Source organism: Phodopus roborovskii, unplaced genomic scaffold (assembly GCF_943737965.1).
Source record: "Phodopus roborovskii unplaced genomic scaffold, PHOROB, whole genome shotgun sequence".
Classification (NCBI taxonomy): Eukaryota; Metazoa; Chordata; class Mammalia; order Rodentia; family Cricetidae; genus Phodopus; species Phodopus roborovskii.
Genome location: NW_026125052.1, coordinates 13,499,031 through 13,520,093, shown reverse-complemented (window position 1 = coordinate 13,520,093; position 21,063 = coordinate 13,499,031). Strand labels below are relative to the sequence as shown.

General features: G+C 48.7%; 1 protein-coding gene across 1 annotated transcript in view; it reads left to right on the top strand.

The window, feature by feature from the left end:
- Positions 1-21,063, top strand: part of Plxdc1 (plexin domain containing 1) — a 52,407-nt gene that overhangs the window by 7,361 nt on the left and 23,983 nt on the right. Inside the window, exons 2-7 of the mRNA XM_051175564.1 lie at positions 1,253-1,431; positions 14,401-14,544; positions 14,789-14,858; positions 15,427-15,549; positions 16,048-16,166; positions 17,320-17,419. Coding sequence (XP_051031521.1) covers positions 1,253-1,431; positions 14,401-14,544; positions 14,789-14,858; positions 15,427-15,549; positions 16,048-16,166; positions 17,320-17,419 — 735 coding nt within the window. The remainder of the gene's footprint in view (positions 1-1,252; positions 1,432-14,400; positions 14,545-14,788; positions 14,859-15,426; positions 15,550-16,047; positions 16,167-17,319; positions 17,420-21,063) is intronic.

The window sequence follows — 21,063 nt, the reverse complement described above, 5'->3', positions numbered from 1 at the left end:
ACAAGACTTGACAATGCTGTGAAGACATAGGAAATCTCAGGCATTACTGAGAAGAGAACCTGGACTCTGAGTCTGGAGAGATGGCTCAGTGGTTGAGAGCACTGGCTGCTCGTCCAGAGGACCTGGGTCTGTTTTTCAGCATCCACATAGCAGCTCAAAACTGTCTATAACTACAGTTCCAGGAGATCTAACGCCCTCTATTGGCCTCCATGGGCACTATATGCAAACAAAACACCAATGTACATAAAATAAAATGAAATAAAAATAATTTTAAAACATACAAACAAATGAACTAGCATAGCCATTTCATTTGGAAAACAGTATGGAAGGAAATGGAATTTACTATAGGAACCAACAATTCCATTTCTGGGCACACAACCCAAAGAAGTGAAAACAGGTTCCCAAAGAGATGCTGGTGCTCTTTATTCCTCTTAGAATTCATGATTTCCAACTCATGAACACGATCAATGATCAGATAAGCAAAATGTGGTATAGCACAAATATCATTCTGTCTTCAAAAAGAGCATGGCTGCACCTTGAAGATAACTATGTTAAAGTTAAATAAGCTAGTCACAAGAGATGTATGGTTACACTTATAAGAGACATATGGAATATTTAAAAAAAAAACCAACATCAACAACAACAACAACAAAAACCCAAAGAGATAGAATGGTGGTGTACACCTTTAATCCCAGCCCTGGGGAGGCAGAGGCAGGTGGATCTCTATGAGTTCATGGCTAGCTTGGTCTACAGAGAGAGTTCCAGGACAGCCAGGGCTATACAGAGAAACCCTGCCTTGAGAAAAAGAAAAAGAAAGGAAGGAAGGAAGGAAGGAAGAAAGAAAGAAAGGAAGGAAGGAAGGAAGGAAGGAAGAAAGAAAGAAAGAAAGAAAGAAAGAAAGAAAGAAAGAAGGACATAGTTGGGCATGTAGGTCAGTGGTAGAGCCTGGCAGGTGTGAAGCTCTGAGTTCAGTCCCCAGCACCTTTAACCTCTGAGCCAGATTCTGATTTGCCAGACAAACCATGTCCACTGTGGAGGGTTGAGGGGTTTTAGCATTGCATGCACTTGTTTCTGGGCATGGTATGAGGCACATGGTTCTCAGTCTGTGTTGTGAACCTTCTGTCCTGGTCATCAAGTGTCCTCAGAACCAATGATGGTGTAGTGTTGAGGCTCCTGCAAGACAGGAGGTCTGACCCCTTCTTACATCCTTCCTCAGGGCCACCAACGCTCAGTGTTCTGTCCCTGCTCCTAGGTCATGATGAAGGCCAGGGCTCTGAATGGACTGCCAAGAGGACCAGGCAAGGCTGGAGTCGGAGAGCCCGAGAGAGCCCTGGGCAGGGGTTGAAGCCAGGCAGGACCCAGCTAAGCCAGGACCTGGGTGGGGCCTCGCTGGCCATTGACACACTACCGGACAACAGGACCAGGGTGGTGGTAAGTGGTGAACCAACACTGTGGGAGGGCAGAGCTGGGGTCCAGAGTGTCTGGTATGGAGACTGGACTGGATGGGGAACCCAGAGAAGAAGAGCAAGCTGACTCCAGACTGGGCCATAGGATCAGAGCATCTCAGAGTTTTGTAGGCGGCTGGCCTCCTCCACTAGGTCCCTGAGCAACAGAGAAACCTGCTCCAGGATGCAGGGCAGGCACTGAGCTCTGCCATGACTTAGAGGAGAAGAAGCTAAAGATGACATCGGTACAGCGCAGCTGTGGGGCCCTAAAAGTTAAGGACAGGGCTCACAGCAAGAGGTGGTTGGAGCAGAGGAGGAAGCAGTCAAGGTGTCTTTGAGGCAGAAGTTTCTGGGCCTGGGGGCGGGAAGCACTCTGGGCGGGGATGACTCTGAAAGCTGAAGGGCCTCTGCATCCATGTGTGAGTGTAAGCTGGAGGCGGTCTGCACCTGTGGCTGGGGAATCTTGCCTATTATGTCCACGTGCCCACAGTTTGCCACTGCGGGTGGCTTGTGTCTGGGGTGAGTGTGAGTGAGTTGGGGGGGGGAAGGGAAGGGTGGAGGCTCAGGATGCAGAAAAACTACAGATGAAGAGGATGTGTGTCACAGCGTCTTCATTTTCTGTGTCTGAAGAACTTCCAGAAGCTTCCAGACATCAGGCAGGGCTAGAGGTAGTGAGATGTGGCCGTGCATGCCTGTGAGCCCAGCTGAGTGTAAAGCTGAAGCAAGAGAATGACCTGGAGTTCAGAGCCAGCCTGGGCAGTGTAGGTTCAAATCATCCCAGAAGCAGAGAAGAATAAACACAGAAGACCCAGGCTGCCTGCTATGTCCACAACCTGCTCCTCAGCAGGATGCCTCTAGGCTATTGCTTTCCAATTAGTCTGCTTCTTAGGCTCCCTGAATGAGTGAGCTTTGTTTCTTTGATTGGAGGGGAGGGCCTTAAAGACCCTATGTAGGTGTGGTCTTTGAGTGGCTCCAGGGGAGGAGCCACCACTTGGTGAGCTTTTTGAAAGAGGAGTCAGGGTTTGGAGGGGGAGGAGAGGGTCTGATGGGGATCTAACAAGCTTGAAGGCATTTCACCATTTTCTTCTGATGTCACCATGGAGGGATCCTCTGCAACCATGAGCACAATGGTTCATACCTATAATCCCAGCTCTTGGGAGGCTGGGGCAGGAAGATAGCTAGGAATTGAAGACTAGCCTGGGGTACCTAATGAGACCTCTCTTTCAGCACATACATCCACCCCTGCTTCCCACTCCAAGGAGATTTGTATAACCTAAGGCATGGTAGCCCATGCCTGTAATCCTAGTACTTGGAAGGCAGGATTGCTGAAAGTTTGGGGCCAGCTCAGCCAACACAGCAAGTCCTGTCTCATAAAGGAAAATTGATGTTTGGTGTCACTGTTATTCCTGACCTGGTCATACACTTCTGTTCACCATCATTCCAGCGTTCTGAAATCAGAGCTGACTGTCCAGGCTGGCCTGGGTTTTACTCTGTAGGACAGACAGGCTAGCCTCCAGCCGGAGCCACCACACTGTTGTGGGGTACCCACCACGGAAGTCTATAGAAGGTCTACTAGCCAGCCAGGGGCTATACTAGATGTTTGGGATCCCAGTGTAACACCAAGCCTTTCTCAGAATGAGCTTTTAATCACAAGAAACCATGTTCTGGGTTGACATATTTCAGGTAACAAGAACTGTCAGCCAGAAACAGAACTACAGAAGCAAAAACCAAGATTAATTCATTTAGAGACTTTCCCAGAACTATGGACTTTGATGAATCCGGTCTTTGTTTTCATTTTGACAGGTGGGACTATTTATGGGATGAGTTTTATGGCCTGAATGGTACTTCCATCATGGAGTCAGAAGTGCTAAGGTCTTGAACCCTGTTGTACACACCTGGCCATGTTTTACATTTCTAAGACTTTTTATTATTTTTCTTATGAAAATCCCCTTTCTTGTTCCTATGTCATGGATGAAACATCTTTTCTCTCTAAGGGCATTTCACAAACCGAGTGTTTAGTTTTTTTCATCCTCTGTGTCATTTGTGACACTGTGCTTACCTCAGTCTCTGGAGTAGTATGACACCATGACTGATTCTGTCATTATTTAACATTTTGAGATTTCATTCATCAAAATAGCACTTGTTTGATTTTGTTTGTTTGACACAGTTTCTCTGGGTAACCCTGGCTATCCTGGAGCTAGCTCTGTAGATCGGGCTGTAGATCTGCCTGCCTCTGCCTCCCAAGTGCTGGGGTTAAAGGAGGCTCTAGGGATGGTTTATATAAAATGCCGTATTAAGATGTTCTTTTCAACTGCTGAACTTTTTGGTTCCTTTATCACTGTGCCTGAGGCAAACGGCTCCCTCAACAGGCCATCAACCCAGCCCCAAGCTGACCTCTCAAAGGACAAAGCCCACTCACTTCCCATTCTGTCGTGCTTTCTGGAACATTCAGAACTGAGGAGTAGGGTAGGTATGGAAGGATGGAAGAGTGGACAGTCAGACCATGAGATGTCCTAAGGAAGGGACTCCTGCTGGCTTACCCATTCCTCCATGCTTTCTCAAACTCTGGATTAAATAACTGGCACTTGCTCAGGGACCGGACATGATGGTCAAAAGGGTCATGTCCCAGTCTGCACAAAGAGGATGTCACAGAAACTAGCCACAGAGACAAAGACTCCTGGAAGCAATTGTCTGTGGGTGTTTTGAAGGAACAGTGCATTCTGTGAGCTCCAGTGGACTCAATTACACTAGGGCTTAAAGACAAACACACAGTCGGGCTCTACTCTGGAGAGATTAGTTCAGTAGCATTGAAGCCTGGAATTCATTTCTTCACAGTATGCTCACATGGAGCTGGGGAGATGGCTCAGGGTTTAAGGGCACCAGCTGCTCTTTCAGAGGCCCTAGCTACTATTCCAAGCATCTACATGGCGCAGCTGCCTGCAACTCCAGTTCCGGGGATCTGGCACTCTTCTGGCCTTGGGCACCAGGCACTCATGTGGTGCACAAACATGTACAGGCAAAATACATGTACACATAAAATAAAATAGAATAAAGTCAGTTCAAAAGTAAAATGGCTGGAGAGATGGCTCAGAGGCTAAGCGCGCTGGCTGCTCTTCCAGAGGTTCTGAGTTCAATTCCCAGCAACCACACAGTGGCTCACAACCATCTGTAGTGAGATCTGGTGCCCTCTTCTGGCACAGGCATACATGCAGATAGAACACCGTGTACATAATAAATAATATAAAATATCCCTACCTGGGGCAGGGATGTAGGGATGGAGCATGTGCCTAGCATGTGTGAGGCCCTGGGTTCTATCCTTGCTCCTGTGAAAAAGGAAATAAATAACAAAACTCTGTGTGTGGTTCTGCTGGGCGTCTGCAGGTAAGAGCTTCTGGGATCTAAGATGTCCGGGTGATTTTGAGGTTTTAAAAAGAGATTTGTTTTATTTTGTATTTGTGTGTATGTGAGTGTGTCTGTGAGAGGGTACGGCACAAGTGTGCAGGTAACCCCAGAGGCCAGAAGAGGGTGTCAGATCCCCTGGAGCTGGAATTACAGGGTGGATGTGGCTAGCCTGGGCAACTTAATGAAAATCTGACACAAAAATAAAATGAATAGGACAGGTGTGGTGGTGCATGCCTTTGATCCCAGCACTCAGAAGACAGAGTCAGGAGGATTCTTTTTTTTTTTTTTTATAATATCAATTTGAGGCTAGCCTGGTCTATATAGTGTTTTCCAGGGCAACCATGGCTGTGTAGAGAGATCCTGTGTCAAAAAATAAAATAAAATAGTAAAAACAGAGCCAGGGATATAATTCAGTGGCATAGCATTTGCCTAGACTGCAAGGCCCAAAGTTCAATACTTAATACTAAAAAAAAAAAAAAAAAAAAGTGAGGTATGGTAGTTCACCTTGTAATCCCAGCACTCAGGAGACTGAGGCAGGAGGATTGTCACTAGTTCAAAACCAGTCTGAACTACATAGTAAATTCTAAAACAAAGAATGGGATTTTGTCTCAAACTTCATGAAAGAAATGTCAGTAGCAGTGGGCAGTGGCCAGGGTGACGCCAGAACAGCAGGTTTTTCAAATGCACCTCGTGGCTACACTTGAGCACGTGACCTCTACCATCTGGAGTCCTTGACAACCACTCACCAAAAGGCCACACTGTAGCTAGGCATGGTGGCTCACGCCTTTACTCCCATCACTAGGAAGGCAGAAGTAGGCAGATCTCTGAGTTGGAGACCAGCCTGGTCTACAGAGTGAATTCTATGACAGCCAGGGCTACACAAAGAAACTGCCTCAAAAACCGAATTAAAATTTTTTAAAAAAGAGGTCACACTGAAGAACAAGGCCACCTTAGAGAAGATGCCTTTATCAGGCTGTCCCCAGCTCTGTCTAAGAAACAGAAGGTGAAGAAGGGCTAGGATGAACTCGATCTGGAAGAGGATCCAGATGCCACATCAGGAAAGAGTCCTCTCATCCTTAGTGGGTGGGAGTGGGACCTGCCCCAGGCCAGGTGCAGTTGCCCTGAGAAACGAAGATCCTGGGGCTCAAGGCTGCAGTGAGTCAGCTGCGAGCCCGCTGAAATGGTTTAGGAAATGGTTTCTCAGCACTGTGGGGCTGCTGTGGGCTGGGCTGAGTCAGGCACAGGGGGCCTCTGCCAAGGACGGAGGCGGAGGCGGGAAAGCAGCTGTGCTAAAGGAAACCCATGACAGCCAGGGACCAGAGCCAGGACTGTGGGGATCTTGCAGGCTGTCTTCTGGCTTGCATCCTTTTCAGGTGGCCCTCTAGAACATAGAGGAGCCCAGGGACCAAAACGGGACAGTGAAGAGACTTGAGTCCTGACCCCTGGAAGCATCGGGGAGAGGCTCTTAGGGTGCTTCCTGGTACAGAGAAAGCTCTGGCTGTGACTGTGTTCCCACAGCTGGGGAGCTGTGATGCAGCAGAAGGAAGAGTCTTATTTTTGCCTCATGTTGCTTGGCGCCCGTATCGCAGTACCTGTATGTGTTTGTATTCTATGCCTCCCTCTGGCACCTTAGAAGCAGGCTGTCTTGTCACTTGTGATCAGTGCCTGCCTGCCCACGACAGGTACTCCTTCTCTGAGGGAGCAAAGGAAGGAGGGGCTCCCCGTCCCTAGAGGTCTCCAATGGTGGTAGAGAGAGCCGATAGCAGAGTGGACTCAGGGGCCTCAAAGGCCCTCTGCTGCATTACCTCGTGCTCGTGAACAGCACATTGTGAGTGAGGGGTTGCCAGGGTCTTTAGGGAGTCTATGTCCATTTCACACTCTGATCTGATTGCCCACCTATGAGGCAAGGTCTCTCACTAACCCTGAAGCTTCTCGTTGGGCTAGGCTAGCAGGATCCAGCTATCTCTGCTCTTCAGCACTGGCCCGGAGCATGCATGCCCTACTTTTACATGGTTGCTGGGGACTCGAACTCAGGTCCTCTTGCTTTCAAAGCAAGCACCCTTGCCCACAGGGCATCTCCCCAGCCCCATGTCTGCTTGCTTAGATTCTCATCTTGTAGCCAAGGCTGGAACTTACTGTGCAGCCTATAGTGAAACGTGTTCTGCATCAGCCTTCTGAGTGCTGGGATTATAGGTATCTTGACACCTAACTCATGTTGCAGTTTTGATTTGAATTTCCCCAATGACTAAAGACACTAAAAGTTTTCCGGTGTTTTTATTGGCTATTTGTGCATCTTCCTTGGAGGAGGGTCTACTGACAACTTTACTCCGTTTTAAAATCTGGTTGTCTGGTTTCATCTTGGGAAAATCTTTGAGCCCTTGAGTCCATGTTTCCATTGTGTGGCAGATGATGTTGGCTCAGTGTGACAGTAAAGAGGATGCAGTCGGGTCCACGAAGGCTGGCCCCTGACGGTGCTGCAGAGGGTGTACACTGGGTGTGAAATGAGCTGTGGTTCACAGTGTCCAGCCATCCTGGTTTTCCTAAGATAGCCTTTTTACAAAAGAGATTTGCTGGGTGGTGGTGGCAGCAGGCACATAGCTTAATCCTGGCACTTGGGAGAGAAAGAGGCAGGAGTAAGTTCCAGGCCAGCCTGGTTTACATAGCAAGTTCCAGGACAGCCAGAGCTTTGAAAACCTGTCTCAAAGAAAAAAAAAAAAAAAGAAAGAAAGAAAGGAAGAAAGAAAAAATTAAAAAAGGAAGAAAGAAAGATTAATTTGCATCAATATAGATCCAGATATTGGTGTTTCCCGTACAATGTGAGGAAGATTCCAATTAGTTCTATTTATGTGTTGAATTCTCTCGCTTTTGAGATATTAGTTGTTAATCTCTCCCCACCAAAATTACTGCAATCTCTTTGCCAAGGTTCACTTTTTGCTCATAATTTGTCAATTTCATCATTATTAAAAGGTACTATAATTTAATTTCTGCTGGGTCTATTTCTACCAATTGACAAAGTCTCAATTTCCTTTTAGAATTAACTCAGGGGCTGAAAAGATGGCTCAGTAGTTAAGAGCACTGCCTGTTCTTCTAAAGGTCCTGAGTTCAATTCCCAGCAACCACATCCCTCTGTAAGGAAATCTGGTGCCCTCTTCTGGCCTGCAGGTGTACATGCAGGAAAAACACTGCATACATAATAAATAAATAAAGCTAAAGAAAAAAGAATTCACTCAGAGACCTTTTCCACTTAAGTTTTTAATTTTTTTACTCAGTTTATATGGTAAAAAGATTCATTCTAAAATAATATCTTCCCTCTGCATTTAGATGTCATCCATGTAATGGTAAACTATAGATTGAGGAAATTGCTTACAAATTGCTATTTAACATTCCCTGTGAGAGAAACTTCCATTGATATCTTTTAGCAGGCAGAAAATTATTATAAGTATGTGCTGTGAAGGTAAATTTTCTTTGTCTTTTTCTTGTAAAGGTGTAGTGAAGAAACAATCTTTTAAATCAGTAACTATGAGAGGTCATCCTTTAGGCAATGGAGAAGGCAAAGGAATTGCAGACTGTAGAGGGCCCATTGGCTGAATCACCTTATTAACAGCTCTTAGATCTGTTACCATTCTCCATTTGTTTCTAAGACTGGGGAAAATGTTAACCTGAGTATTCCATTGCTGTAAGGAATCACATCCCCAAGAATTCATTGCACTATTAGCAACAAATGGTTTTAATTTTCCTCTCTGCCCTTCTGGCCCTATACATTTGACCCATCTCACACTCTGCTTTACTTGAGATGAAGTTCTAGTCCTGAAGGGGCCAATTTGGATGCCAAGGTACTGGTGAAATTATTGTTACACCCACACCTGTGTCTACCAGACCTTCATTGACAACATTTATTCTATTTTTAATTTTGGTCCTTGTTCATTTAAGTTTGCCAAAATGCTCACTTTATTTTTTCCTGATTTTTTTGTCTTTTTTTTTTCTTGCTTGTGTAACTGTTCTATCAGCCAAAGCAGTAAAATTTCTTACAATGGTATTAGGTTCTTTAATTGTTCTGGGGAGGGGCTTCCTCTACAATGATAGAGATGACTGAAGCAAATTTGGAATGCAGGCCTGTGAGAGACCCTTCAGGGAGTTTCTCTTATGGCAAAGGTTACAGTGAATCCTTTGTTGATCTACTTTCTTTGTCCAATGCCTGCCTTTGCCACACCTTTGGCATAATCCAGAAAGGAGGGGCATTCTGCTTGGATTATGTTTAGAAAAAACATTGTTTCTAGGAATTCCCTGTTTACAGTCCCTTTTAAAGTGACTTTGTTTGCCACAATTTAAACACTTGCCATTTTTATTTTTCTTCAAACCTCTGGAAATCACCTGTCCTATCCATGCATCATCATGATCATGAACTGCAATATTGATTGTATCTGGGATCCATTCCTCCAATGGATCCCAGCACTCAGGAGGCAGAGGCAGGTGGATCTCTGTGAGTTCAAGACCAACCTAATCTACAAGAGCTAGTTCCAGGACAGCCTCCAAAACCACAGAGAAACCCTGTCTCAAAAAAAAAAAAAAAAAAGAATTCCCTATTTCAAGGTAGCAGTCCGAGAAGGAGAAGGAGGTCCAGGGAAAGCCCACCAGAAGACAGGAGAGGAAAACCTAGCCAGCAGGGCAGTGACTTCCGCTGACTGTAGCTCTGGCCTGGGCCAGTGGCCATTGGGTGATCCTACCCACTTAGCCACCCTACCATTGAGCTGTCCTATGCACTGGGAAAATACCCACTGGGCTACCCTATCCACTGGACAGGTGTTTCTGATGCCCTGTTTTCTCTTGATCCAGAAGGGATGACTGAAGTCACCTGCCCCTGGTCACACATCCAATGAGTGGCAGAGCCAGTTCTGTTCACAATCTAGCTCTTAGCCACCATCTCCTTTAGGATGAATGGTGTGGGGAAAACATTTTTATGTTTTTAAATCTGCATTTTTTATTTTTAAAAATTTCTCTGCAAACTTCTAAATTTTTCTTATGCAGATGTCAGCTCTGATCTGCAGGTTTGGGGTTGGTATCATTGCCCTCTCTTCCCCTCCCCTCCCTCCCTCTCTCCTCCCCCTCCCTCTCTCCCTTTCTTCCTTTTCATATTTATTTAAGAATTTTTAACCCCTTTTAGTTCTGTCTGGACTGGAACTCTCTCTGTAACTTAGGCTGGCCTTTAACTGGCAATCCTCCTGCCTCAGTTTTCTAAGTGCTAAGATTACACAATGAGTCCCCACACCTGGATTTTTTTATTTTCTTTCTTTCATTTTTGTTTTTGTTTTATTTTGTCTTTTGAGACAGGTTTTCTCAGTAGCTTTGGAGCCTGTCCAGGAACTACGTAGACCACGTTGGCCTCGAATTCACAGAGATCCTCCTGCCTCAGCCTCCCAACCCAGCCCAGAACTCCGATGGGCTCCTAAGGGACTCTGTTGTTGGGGAGCCCAGGCCATTTTGAGTATCTGGGACCTAGAACTCGCTCCCCAGCGGGTGGCTCTGTAAACCCTCATGGACTGGGTAGCGACAAAGCCCCTTCTCAGCAGTGCTTCCTTGGCTGGCTCCAGCTGCCTCAGGGCTATCCTGGCAAGCCTGGCTCGCCACGCTCTCCTGCCAGCCCTGCAGTGCCCTTGGTGGCTTGCCCAGCATCCCGACCAGCCAGCTGGCTGGCAGGTGACAGGATGATTGTGAGAGCTTAGGCGGAGTTCCTTTCCAGAAACATCTTCAGCTCAGCCAAAGTAAATAGTGTCACCCTCAGAGTGAAGTGCCTGGAGGGTCTCCAGCAGCATGAGCGATGGAGGGATAAGACCCTTTGCTATGTGAACTATGTGGAGTCTGGGGATGTTTGAGGAGGTAGCCTGTGCTGTCAAGACATTTCATGGAAAGGGCCAACACAATAATCTAAGAGCTAGCACTTTACAGGACACCTGCTGTGGGCACCGGGCCAAGAGCTGTCGGTTGTCCTGTCCCAGGGAATCCTTGCAAGACTGCAGCATTGAAGAAGGGACACTTCTTCACCAACCATCATCATGTCTGGGTTTCGAACTCAGATCAGGCTGACACCAAAGCCCGAATGCACACTTGATCCTGGAGCAGTGGTTTTTCAAATGATGCCCCATGGGACCCTAAGAGTTCCTGGAGATGCCCCATGCGCTGCTATGGGATGGAGGGTGCTGGAGAAGGCTCCAGAAGGTAGAGTGGTTTCACTGTGATGTGATGTAGGTGCTGAGCTGCCAAGGAAGAAAGAAAAAAGGTCTGAGTTTACCCCATCGCCAGTGAAACAGGGAGATTATTGACTGACGGGGGCTTTGTGACATTCACAGACACTGCCTCCTTCACTAGAATCACTGACCCTCTTTGAAATGTCAAATCAGCACTGCCCCTGCCCCTGCCCCAGCACCTAGGGACCACCCTCTGGGGTGACAAACAGCAGGTGATGCAGTGATGATGGTCTGTGGATAGTGAGTTCCTGGACCTGTGCATACACAATATTGATACCTTGTACATGTGTTAACTGTACATCATACAGTGTTTATTGGCTGGAAAGACCAACTAGGGCTTGCTTCTGTAGCCCACCCCCTTTTCTTTGTATTTATTTATTTATTTGAGATAGAGTCTCATACAACCCAGGCTGGCCTCAGACTTGCAGTGTAGCTAAGGCTGGTCTTGAGCTCCTGATCCTCCTGCCTTTACCTCCGAAGCACTGGGATCTCAAACACATATCACCGTGCCCTGCTTTTGTATTAATTAGAATGCACTTTCAGCAAATGCCTCCATGACTGGGCCTTAAGATACACAATAAATCTCTCGCAGGGAACAGTATGAGCAAGGGCTGTTAAAGGGTCTCTGTGATGTAGGAAGTTTCCCTCTGTCCTGTTACTCTGCACTGTGCAAATGTGCCTCCCATGTTTGTAATCTAAGATGGCTGTTTCCATTCTAGCCATCACATCTGCACATCTGCATCCCATTTTGGCTCAGGGTGGGAGGAGGAGAAGGACAGAATTCTGCTAATCTCCCATTAGTCATACATGGCCAAGTGGCTGGGAGGACTGGGGAGATCCAGTCAGGCTAGGTGGCCCGTGCCTAGATAAAGTGGAGGGTCTGCTGCTGCAGTAAGGTGGGAACAGTGGTTACTGTGAGGCCATTCTCTCTCTGCCATAGTGGACATCCTCCACCAGAACTGCTGGGGTAGGTGACAACATGACTGGGGGCCCATAGTGACAACCAGGAAGTCTCCCCGAGCTTCATTCCAAGCTATGGAACTCTGCTCTAGTGTTCAGTCAAGAAACCAGCCGTGGTTGACTTTGTATAAGAAAAAACAGACAGACAAACAGACATGGTGGCCAGGGAACAGCTGCCCAGAAACTTGGTTTTCTGTTTCTCTCTTGCTGTTCAGATTTGTGCTGTTTAATGAAGAGCTGTCTGGGGTCTTCCTGGAAGTTCTTCTCCCAGTCACCCCACAGAGAAGACTGTTCCATGTTTCCAGCAGCCATCTTAGCAGTGTCACAGAGAAAGTCTAGACCCTGAGGATCCTAAACAGCTGTGGGAATCAGAGCTGCTTAGCCTGTCTCTCCAGGCACACATCAGTTCCTACCTCATTTCCATTCTTAATAGTTGGAGCAAGAAGCAAGGAGCTGTTCCTTGTCCTGTCTGGGGACCAGTGTCTCCCGTGGACAAGGCAAGGTGGCAGTTTTAGCTCAGCTCTTCAGCCACTAATTTCTCACCCATTCAATTTTACTCCGCCTCCATCCAGAAGGATGAGGTTGGCTTAGGCTGCAGAAGCAATAGATGAAGACGGTAAGCTTCCATGGCTCAAGGTGTGTGCATGCCTGTGTGTGTTGAATTATGTGACCACAAGTTGTGACATCTTGTTCCACCAGTGGACTTGGGGTGGCCATATCCTAGGGGTGTGGCTTTGGGTGTGTGGACATGACCCCTTATAAGGAAGAGGAGAGGCTGGCTTGATCTCTCGGGTTGTGGTTGTAGCATCCAGAAGGGCAGAGGCTGCATCTTTGGAGCCAGAAGACCGTGGCAGTTATTTACCATCGTTGTGTGAGTGCTTCCCTGATAGATACCTGTTAATCATTTGTCTGGGTTTTGTGGACTCCTTTAAACTTGCCTTCAAGCGCCCATTCCAATCAGTCTGGTAGAGGAAGCACCAGGTTGGAGAACATGGCAGGTGTGGAGGTGTGGCCTGAGATGAAGCAGATGTTCATGGATGGGGTCTGGGAACCCTGAAACATATAGGTAGCTGGGCGTGGTCTGCACATACACATCAAGACTTGCATCTAAACTTGATTTCCTTTTTTTTCACAAAGACCAGATCCCCTGGAGCTAGAGTGATAGGCAGTTGTGAGCCCTGCAATGTGGGGTTGGGAACAGAACTCTGGTCTCCTGCAGAAGCAGCAAGCCCTCCCATTTAGGAGTGAGCCCAACCCAGACTTGCACTAGCAGGTGGTCCCAGAAGGACCTCCCCTCCATGTTCCAAGCCACCCCAAGCCCTGAGTCTCCAAACTGTGTTCAGAGGGTGTGGTCTGCTGCTCTGCAGGCACGCAGTGGCCAGGGCCCCAGCTCCCTGCTCCCACTGGGCTCAGGCCAGGTCCTGGCTGGGCAGTTGGCAGCTCAACAGGAAGAACACAGTCTGCTCTGCTGTGTCTGCAGCCTGATTAATGATCCAGGAGGCAGGGCATCACAGTACCTGAGGCAGCCTTGGGAGCCTCCCACCTCCCTGCTGCCACCATTAGCCTTCTGTGAGGTGTTCTTGGGCCTGCTCCAGGAAGTGTTGAGATACAGCCCAGCTAGCTGGCTTTCCCATTCTTTCTGCTACAAGTCCTGGCCCCAGATGCTCCTCCGAGGGAGACTGTGGAACAAACCCAGCCCGCTGTGGTATCCCCGTCAGCCACATAGGGAGATGCAAAATTATCCCTTGAGGAGAGGAACTCCTTGCGTCTCTCTTCTTTTACTCCATCTGGTGACCGCAGTGAGAGCACTGCTGCCCACATCTGCCCACATCTGCCCACATCTGAGTATTCCATTGCCTGTGTCCTATCTCCTGCAACAGACTAGCAACCCCCCAAGATCAGAAACTGCCTTCTCCCTTGGACGTCTAAGACCTAGTTGTTGTAGGGGTTTTTTTCCCTCCATTTTTTTCTTAGTGCAGTTCAGAGATTGTGTGTTCTCTGTGGTCTAGGCATGCTCCTTTTAGACAAAGGCTTTATCTGGGGTTTCTCCATCATGTCCCCAATACTGAACTTGACCTTTGTCATGCTCTGATACATTCAGGGTTACAGGAATTGTTTGTTTGTGCAGGTCAGAGCTGAACCAAAATGGAACTAGTGTGGATTTGGCTAGGGCCAGCCCTGTTGAGGAATGGAACAGGACCATGCTCTTTAGGGGTGTTCCAGGAGCTCCCAGTGGGTCTAGTGCTCTGGGCCAGGAGGATCTGGGCAAGCCTAGGTAGGGAAGAGCAGAGCTGGTACCCAGCTTACCTGGCTCATCACACCTCCTATGGGTGCTATCTCTGTCCCTGCAGGAGGACAACCACAACTACTATGTGTCCCGAGTCTATGGCCCTGGTGAGCGTCGCAGCCGGGATCTGTGGGTGGACATGGCCATGGCCAACCGGAGCCACGTGAAGGTCCACAGGATCCTCTCAAGTTCTCACCGACAGGCTTCAGTGAGTGCCTAGGGCCTAGCAGGTCAGCCTGGGCTGGGAGGCTGGGGTCATGGTTATGGCTAGAGGTTTGTGATCTGGGGTAGATACAGTTAGAGGACATGTAGTGTGGGTACCCAGCTGTCGTCTTTGGGAGCCTGCCCCGGATGTGCTTGTGCCCACATTGTTCGGGCAAGTCTGGATCAGGGAGGGTGACCAGCGTTTGACTAGCAGATTCACCCATGGGGACCCTCTCCTCTCCCTGCAGAGAGTGGTCTTGTCCTTTGATTTCCCTTTCTACGGGCATCCTCTGCGACAGATCACCATAGCAACTGGAGGTAAGGAAAAACCAGTGAGGTTGGGGGAGGACTTGGAGGTCTCAGCATGACTTAGGGAGGCTGTTGGGGGACTCACTGGAGACAGAAGGACAGGTGGGCTATGGTAGTCAGGGAATGCCTTGAATGTCCCGCTTAAACCAGGTGACCTGTGTGTGTGCCCGTGGGTATGCCTGCATGTGTGTGCATGCATCCATCCTGCTGGACCAACACAGTCAGTATGCGTAGCTCTGGGCTTTCAACTTCTGCGTCTGAGCCCAAGGAAGCAAGGACCAGGGTCCCTTTGATATGAGGCTTCTCTTAGGTTCCTGTCACTTTCATTCTGTTTCCTGCTTCTCCTGAAACTGGGGAAGATGGGAGTTACTTTCTCTCCCCTTTCCTACCCAGAGACAAGGGACCAGAATTCTCTAGTCTGGATCCGTTTTCTATCTCACTAAGTCCAGAGCTCACTGGGTGTGGAGGGGCATGAGGCCGCAAGGCTCACTTCTAGCCCCTGCCAGTGTGTATGGGGGACCCTAGAGGCAGCCCCTTGAGCCATTTCTAGTGATAACTCCAAACCTCTCTCCCTTAGGCTTCATCTTTGTGGGTGACGTGCTCCACCGGATGCTCACAGCTACTCAGTATGTAGCACCCCTGATGGCCAACTTCAACCCTGGCTACTCTGACAACTCCACAGTTGCTTACTTTGACAATGGTGAGGTCCGATCTGAGTACAGTTCACCTAGCACTGGGGGGTCCTGGCCTAACCCCTTCCTGGGAGCCCTAGGTCCACAGGCACACAGGCAGACAGCCACCTTTCCCTCCTACCCTATGCTATTTTCTCAACTGTAAGAAGGGCACTGACGCACCATTGCCTAGCATCGCTGAGCCAGGTGGAGACAAGAGGGCTTTCTCACTCTCATGAGCCCCCATCCCCCTACGAGACAGACATTCCATTTTCCCTTTGGTCTCCGGGAGTCAGGATAGGCAAGAAAGAATGGGTACACACACACAGTAAGAGATGAGCAACTTGGGGACCCGGGACATAACAGGATCTTCAGGGGCTTCCATAGCTCGGAAGCTAGGCTGGTGGTGTGGGTTGCCAAGTTTCTGCTTCACAAATTCACAAATGGCCACCACCTCTGACCACCATGTCTTCTGGGTTCCCCTGCACTAGCTCCCTGTCTAGCCAGGTTTCTGTTCTTCTCCCCAGGGACAGTCTTTGTGGTTCAGTGGGACCATGTTTACCTCCAGGGCCGGGAAGACAGGGGCAGCTTCACATTCCAGGCAGCCCTTCACCAAGATGGCCGCATTGTCTTCGGCTACAAAGAGGTGAGCGAGCTCTAGAGCCCCTCATTTATCCAGAAAGTCTGTAGAGGCAATCTGCGGTGTGCTGGGCATGGGGCTTGGTGCCAGGGCAGCTCTGAACTCACACTTAGTCCTTTTGCAGATACAGATCTTGAGCGATGATTACAGAGACCACTATGGGAATATCACCAGGACTAGTGCCCCTACATAAAGGCACCAAGCCCCATGCCCCTACATAAAGGCTTCCAGTGTTAAAAGCCTGCTGTGGGAGTCTTCACGTTGTCAGAGGCCAGGGGAAGCTTCCCTGAGGAAAAGTGTTGAAAACGGCAGGATGTGAAGGGAGTAAAGAAAAGAATGAAGTGCTCTCAGGGTTTCTGTTGCTGGGAAGAGACACCATGACCACAGCAACTCTTATAAAGGAAAACATTTACTTGTGATGGCAGCTTACAGTTCAGAGGTTCAGTCCATTATCATGTCATGTCATGACATGCCAGCGTGCAGGCAGACAGTGCTGGAGAGGTAGCTGAAAGATCGTATATCTTGACTGACAGGCAACAGGAAGTGGTCTGCCTCACTGGGCATGGCTTGAGCATATATGAGACCTCAAAGCCCACCTCCACAGTGACACACTTCCTCCAGCAGCACCACACCTACTCCAACAAGGCCACACCTCCTAGTAGTGCCACTCCCTTTGGGAGCCTTTTTTTTTTTTTTTTTCAAACCACACAAGTGCATTGAGGAGAGTCCTTTGCACAGAAGTCCTTTGGCAGGTCACAGCATGGCTTATCCAAAGCACTAGAAGAAACTGGCTTTGCTGGAGTAGAGAGTGGGGGAGCAGACCATTGTAGACTAAGGGACATGCTGGGAGACGGTGTAGGGAAGTGGTACAGCTTGGAGAAGGGGATGAGAGAACCAGACAGACATAAGAGCCACTGGGTTACCTCGGTATCTGGAGATGGATGACAAGAGCAGGAGAGAACAGAAGGGGAGAGGCTCAGGGCAGTTTCCGGCCTGTGTGGAGCCAGAGGGTCCATGTGGGGGGAATCGAGGGAGTCCTAGAATGTGGTTCCAGGTGTTTTAGAACTGAGCAGACAGCTGGGTGCGGAGCTCTGAGTGGGGGCTTAGTGGACATGGTGGGTTCTGGGTGGATGGAAGGTGCCTCTTCTCCCTGCTGCAGATCCCTATGGCTGTTCTGGAAATCAGCTCTGCCCAGCACCCTGTCAAGGCTGGCCTGTCGGATGCCTTCATGATCCTCAATTCATCCCCAGAGGTGCCAGGTGAGTCCCTATACAGCGACCTCTGTATTAGCCACTTTTCTCTTTCCTATGACAAAATGCCTCACAAAGACCATTTGAGGAATATGGGTTTGTTCTGGCTCACATACAGTCCACGTGGTGAGGAAGGAGAAGCTGTGGGAGTGTGAGGTGCTGGTCACATGGAGCCCATAGTCAGGAAGCAGAGAGAGGCGGACGCTGGTGTTGGGTCCTGGACCCTAGCCCATGGATAACACCACGCCTATCCCAGGCCATCCTCCCTTCCTCAGATGAACCTCTCTGGGAAAGCCCTTTGGAGATGTGTCTCCTGGGTGGTCCTGAATCTAATTAAGTTGATGATAGAGACCATGCCCTCAGCATCCATGGACTGTTGGTCCTAGGACTCTTTAGAGCTCCCAATGTCCCTGGGTTGCTCAAAAGCATTCATTTCCAAGCTCCTGTCCCTTTATCAAGTTATAATATCCTAGGATCTCTTTCATGGAGGACTGTCTCTTGTCTTGGCTGAATGTACAGGGAGCATCCTAAAAGCTCAAGTTTATGGCTCCCCTTGGTCCATGCTGTGTGTCTGTGTGGGTCCCATTGCCCATTGTCATTTAAGTCCCAACTCTAATCCTCAATACTAGATTTGGGGCTGGTGGCCAATGAGTACAACTCACCGTGGTGTCAGTTGTTGGAACAATTGGAGGGGACTTGGCATGTGGCTCGGTGGTAGAACCCTGGTATAGCATGTGCCAGGCTCCAGGTTCTATCCACTCTCAAGGCAACACTGAGAGGCACATTGGTGCATTTTTCTGAGACAGAATTTTAGCCTTCACTAAGGTTTTGATTTTCTGAGACAGGTTTTCTCTGTGTAACAGCTCTGGTTGTCCTGACCTCACTCTGTAGACCAGGCTGGCCTCAAACTCCCAGAGATCTGCCTGCCTCTGCCTCCCAAGTTCTGGGATTAAAGGCGTGTGCCACCAACGCCCAGCACTCTTCACTAGTTTTAAAGTGGGCCTTGAACTCACTGTCTTGTACCACAAAAAATAATGTCACAGCCCCCCCTTTCAGGAGTGACAGCTTTTTAGGGGCTAACATGTTAGGATCCTTTTAATCCGTTCTGCTTGGCAAGCAGGGAATTTGCTTTGATTAGGTTGAGCCTTGAGTAGTAGTGACTCCCAGATGACTGTGATTGAAGTGTTTCAGGGAGAGAGCACTGTGGCCTGCTGAGTGTTGTTTCCATGGATATCCCACAGTTCGAACCCAGGACGGGAGGCCTCTTCTGTCCTGTGCCCATGTTCAGCTCTTTCCTGCCTGAGATGATACACAGTGGAATTCAGTTTTCCTGATCGTGAAGATCCCCAGCTATCTGGGTGTCATGACACGTGTCTGCAAGGCAGCACCGTGGTGATGGAGGCAGGAGGGTCAAAGAGTTCAAAGCCAGGCTGGGTTACAAGAGATGTCACCTCAAAACACACACACACACACACACACACACACACACACACACACACACACAAACAAAAAACAAGTAGTCTAGGGTGATGACTCAGTAGGTAAAATGTTTACCTACTAGCTAGCTAAGAACCTGCTTTCAGATGCCCAACATACAGCTAACCCTGCCCCTGTAGTGAGATAGTCCATCTGTGGCACTGACCATGCCCATTGGGAGGTGGAGCCATGGGCGGAGTGACCTGTGGAAGGAGGTCGGAGGGGAGCCAGGAAAGGCGATATGCCCCCATCCCCTCATGGAGGCACATACCTGCAGTTGTATCACTGAGGAGGCAGACACCTTTGAACTTGATGGACAGCTGGTCTTGCCCAATTATGGAGTTCTGGTTCACCAAGAACCGGTGTTTCAGTGAGGTGGAGAGCAATAGAGGAAGCTGCTGGCATCAACCTCTGGCCTACTCAGACACACAAACTCATGCACCTCCCCCAACCCTGCCCCTACAAAATGGATTATAACAAAGCAAAACAAACAGCAACGGGAAAGGATGTGCCAGCCGCGAGTCCTTCTGTCTCAGGGAATCGTCCTTCTGCCCTGCTGAGTAGGATGGTCGAGGTCTTCGGAGGGGTGGGGGTGGGGTGGGGTGGGGTTGCTGAACACAGTCAGGTTTCCATTACTCCCTTAAGTAAACTATTGCTCACACTGTGATGGGAGTTTGGAGGGCACTGTGATGCAGGGGACAGCTGTGTCTGTCAGCAGCATCTGCTTGCAGCTCAAATCCTCCATGGTGGCCTCAGTGTTCTCCATTTGGTTGGAGAAAGCGCCAAAACACAATTCCCTTCGCTTGTCTTTTGTTGTTGTTGATTTTTGTTTTGGTAGTTTGTTTTTTCAAGACAGGGTTTCTCTGTGTAACAGCCCTGGATGTCCTGGAACTTACTCTGTAGACCAGGCTGGCCTCGAACTCACAGATCCTCCTGCCTCTGCCTCCTCAATGCTGCCTCCAAACCTGGCCCCTTCATTTGTCTTAAGAAACTATTTTGCCAGGCAGTGGTGGCAACATTTCATGTAATTGTCAAAACTGACAGACTGCGAATTAGCAGAATCAGTGTCCCAAGGGCTGTAGATTGTAATGTGAACTCTGGCTGGCACCTGGCTGGCCTCAGATGGCCCTAGAGCACTGGTCCTCCTTTCCCAGAATTTCCTTTCCAAAACTGACTTGAGGCCAGATGTGTGTCAGAAGCATGTGCCATATCTCTGCGCCAGCCATGAAGAAGGAGGAGGCCCCAGAGCTGGCTGTAGAAGGGAGAGGGACCAGCCAAAGAGGATGTGGGAGGAGAGTTAGCCACCACATCTGGCCCATTTTGACTTCTTACTCTCTGATAAAGGATTTTTCATAGAGAGCTTCACGTGATGCTGTGCTCCTTTAGTCCCGGCACTCAGGAGGTAGAGGTAGAAGGATGAATAGTTTAGGGTCATCCTCAGCTGCATTGTGAGTCCCAGGCGCCTCTGGATCCCTGTCTCAAAAAGGAGGGGGAGGAAGACAGGGAAAAATAGTCTATTTTTTGTTGTTGTTTTGCTTTTCCAGACAGGGTAACAGCCCTGGCTGTCCTGAACTCACTCTGTAGACCAGGTTGGCCTGGAATTCACAGAGATCCACCTGCCTCTGCCTCCTCTGAGTGCTGGGATCAAAGGTACATGCCACCACATTTAAAGTATATTTAAAGAATTTTATAGTGCTCTTTCTTGGATAGCTTTCTCTGCCGAGGGCCCTTTGTCTACTCTCCCACTTTTATCTTGTGTTCCCAGCACTTGGCTCTGGAGTATTGGTTTTTTTGTTTGTTTGTTTTTGTTTTGTTTTGTTTTGTTTTTTCATTTTTTTGCCCTTTCTTTGCTTCAATGATGAAGACTTGCTCTGCTTCCTGCCCTGAGCTGAGAGTTCCTCAGGATTTTCTGCCAGGGTTCTAATCTTTATTAGACTAAATAACCAAATGAGCAAAGGAACGGGTGGATGGATGGATAGAGGGATGATGGATGGAGGATGGATGATGGACAGATAGAGGAATGGATAGAGGGATGATGGATGGATATTGAGATGGATGGATGGATGGATGGATGGATGGTTGGAGACCCACCATTGTACATTTCCAAACAATGTTTACAACATTCTGGGGTCTTTTGTGGCTGGCCCTTTCAGTATCTACTAGTAGTGGTCCTCCTC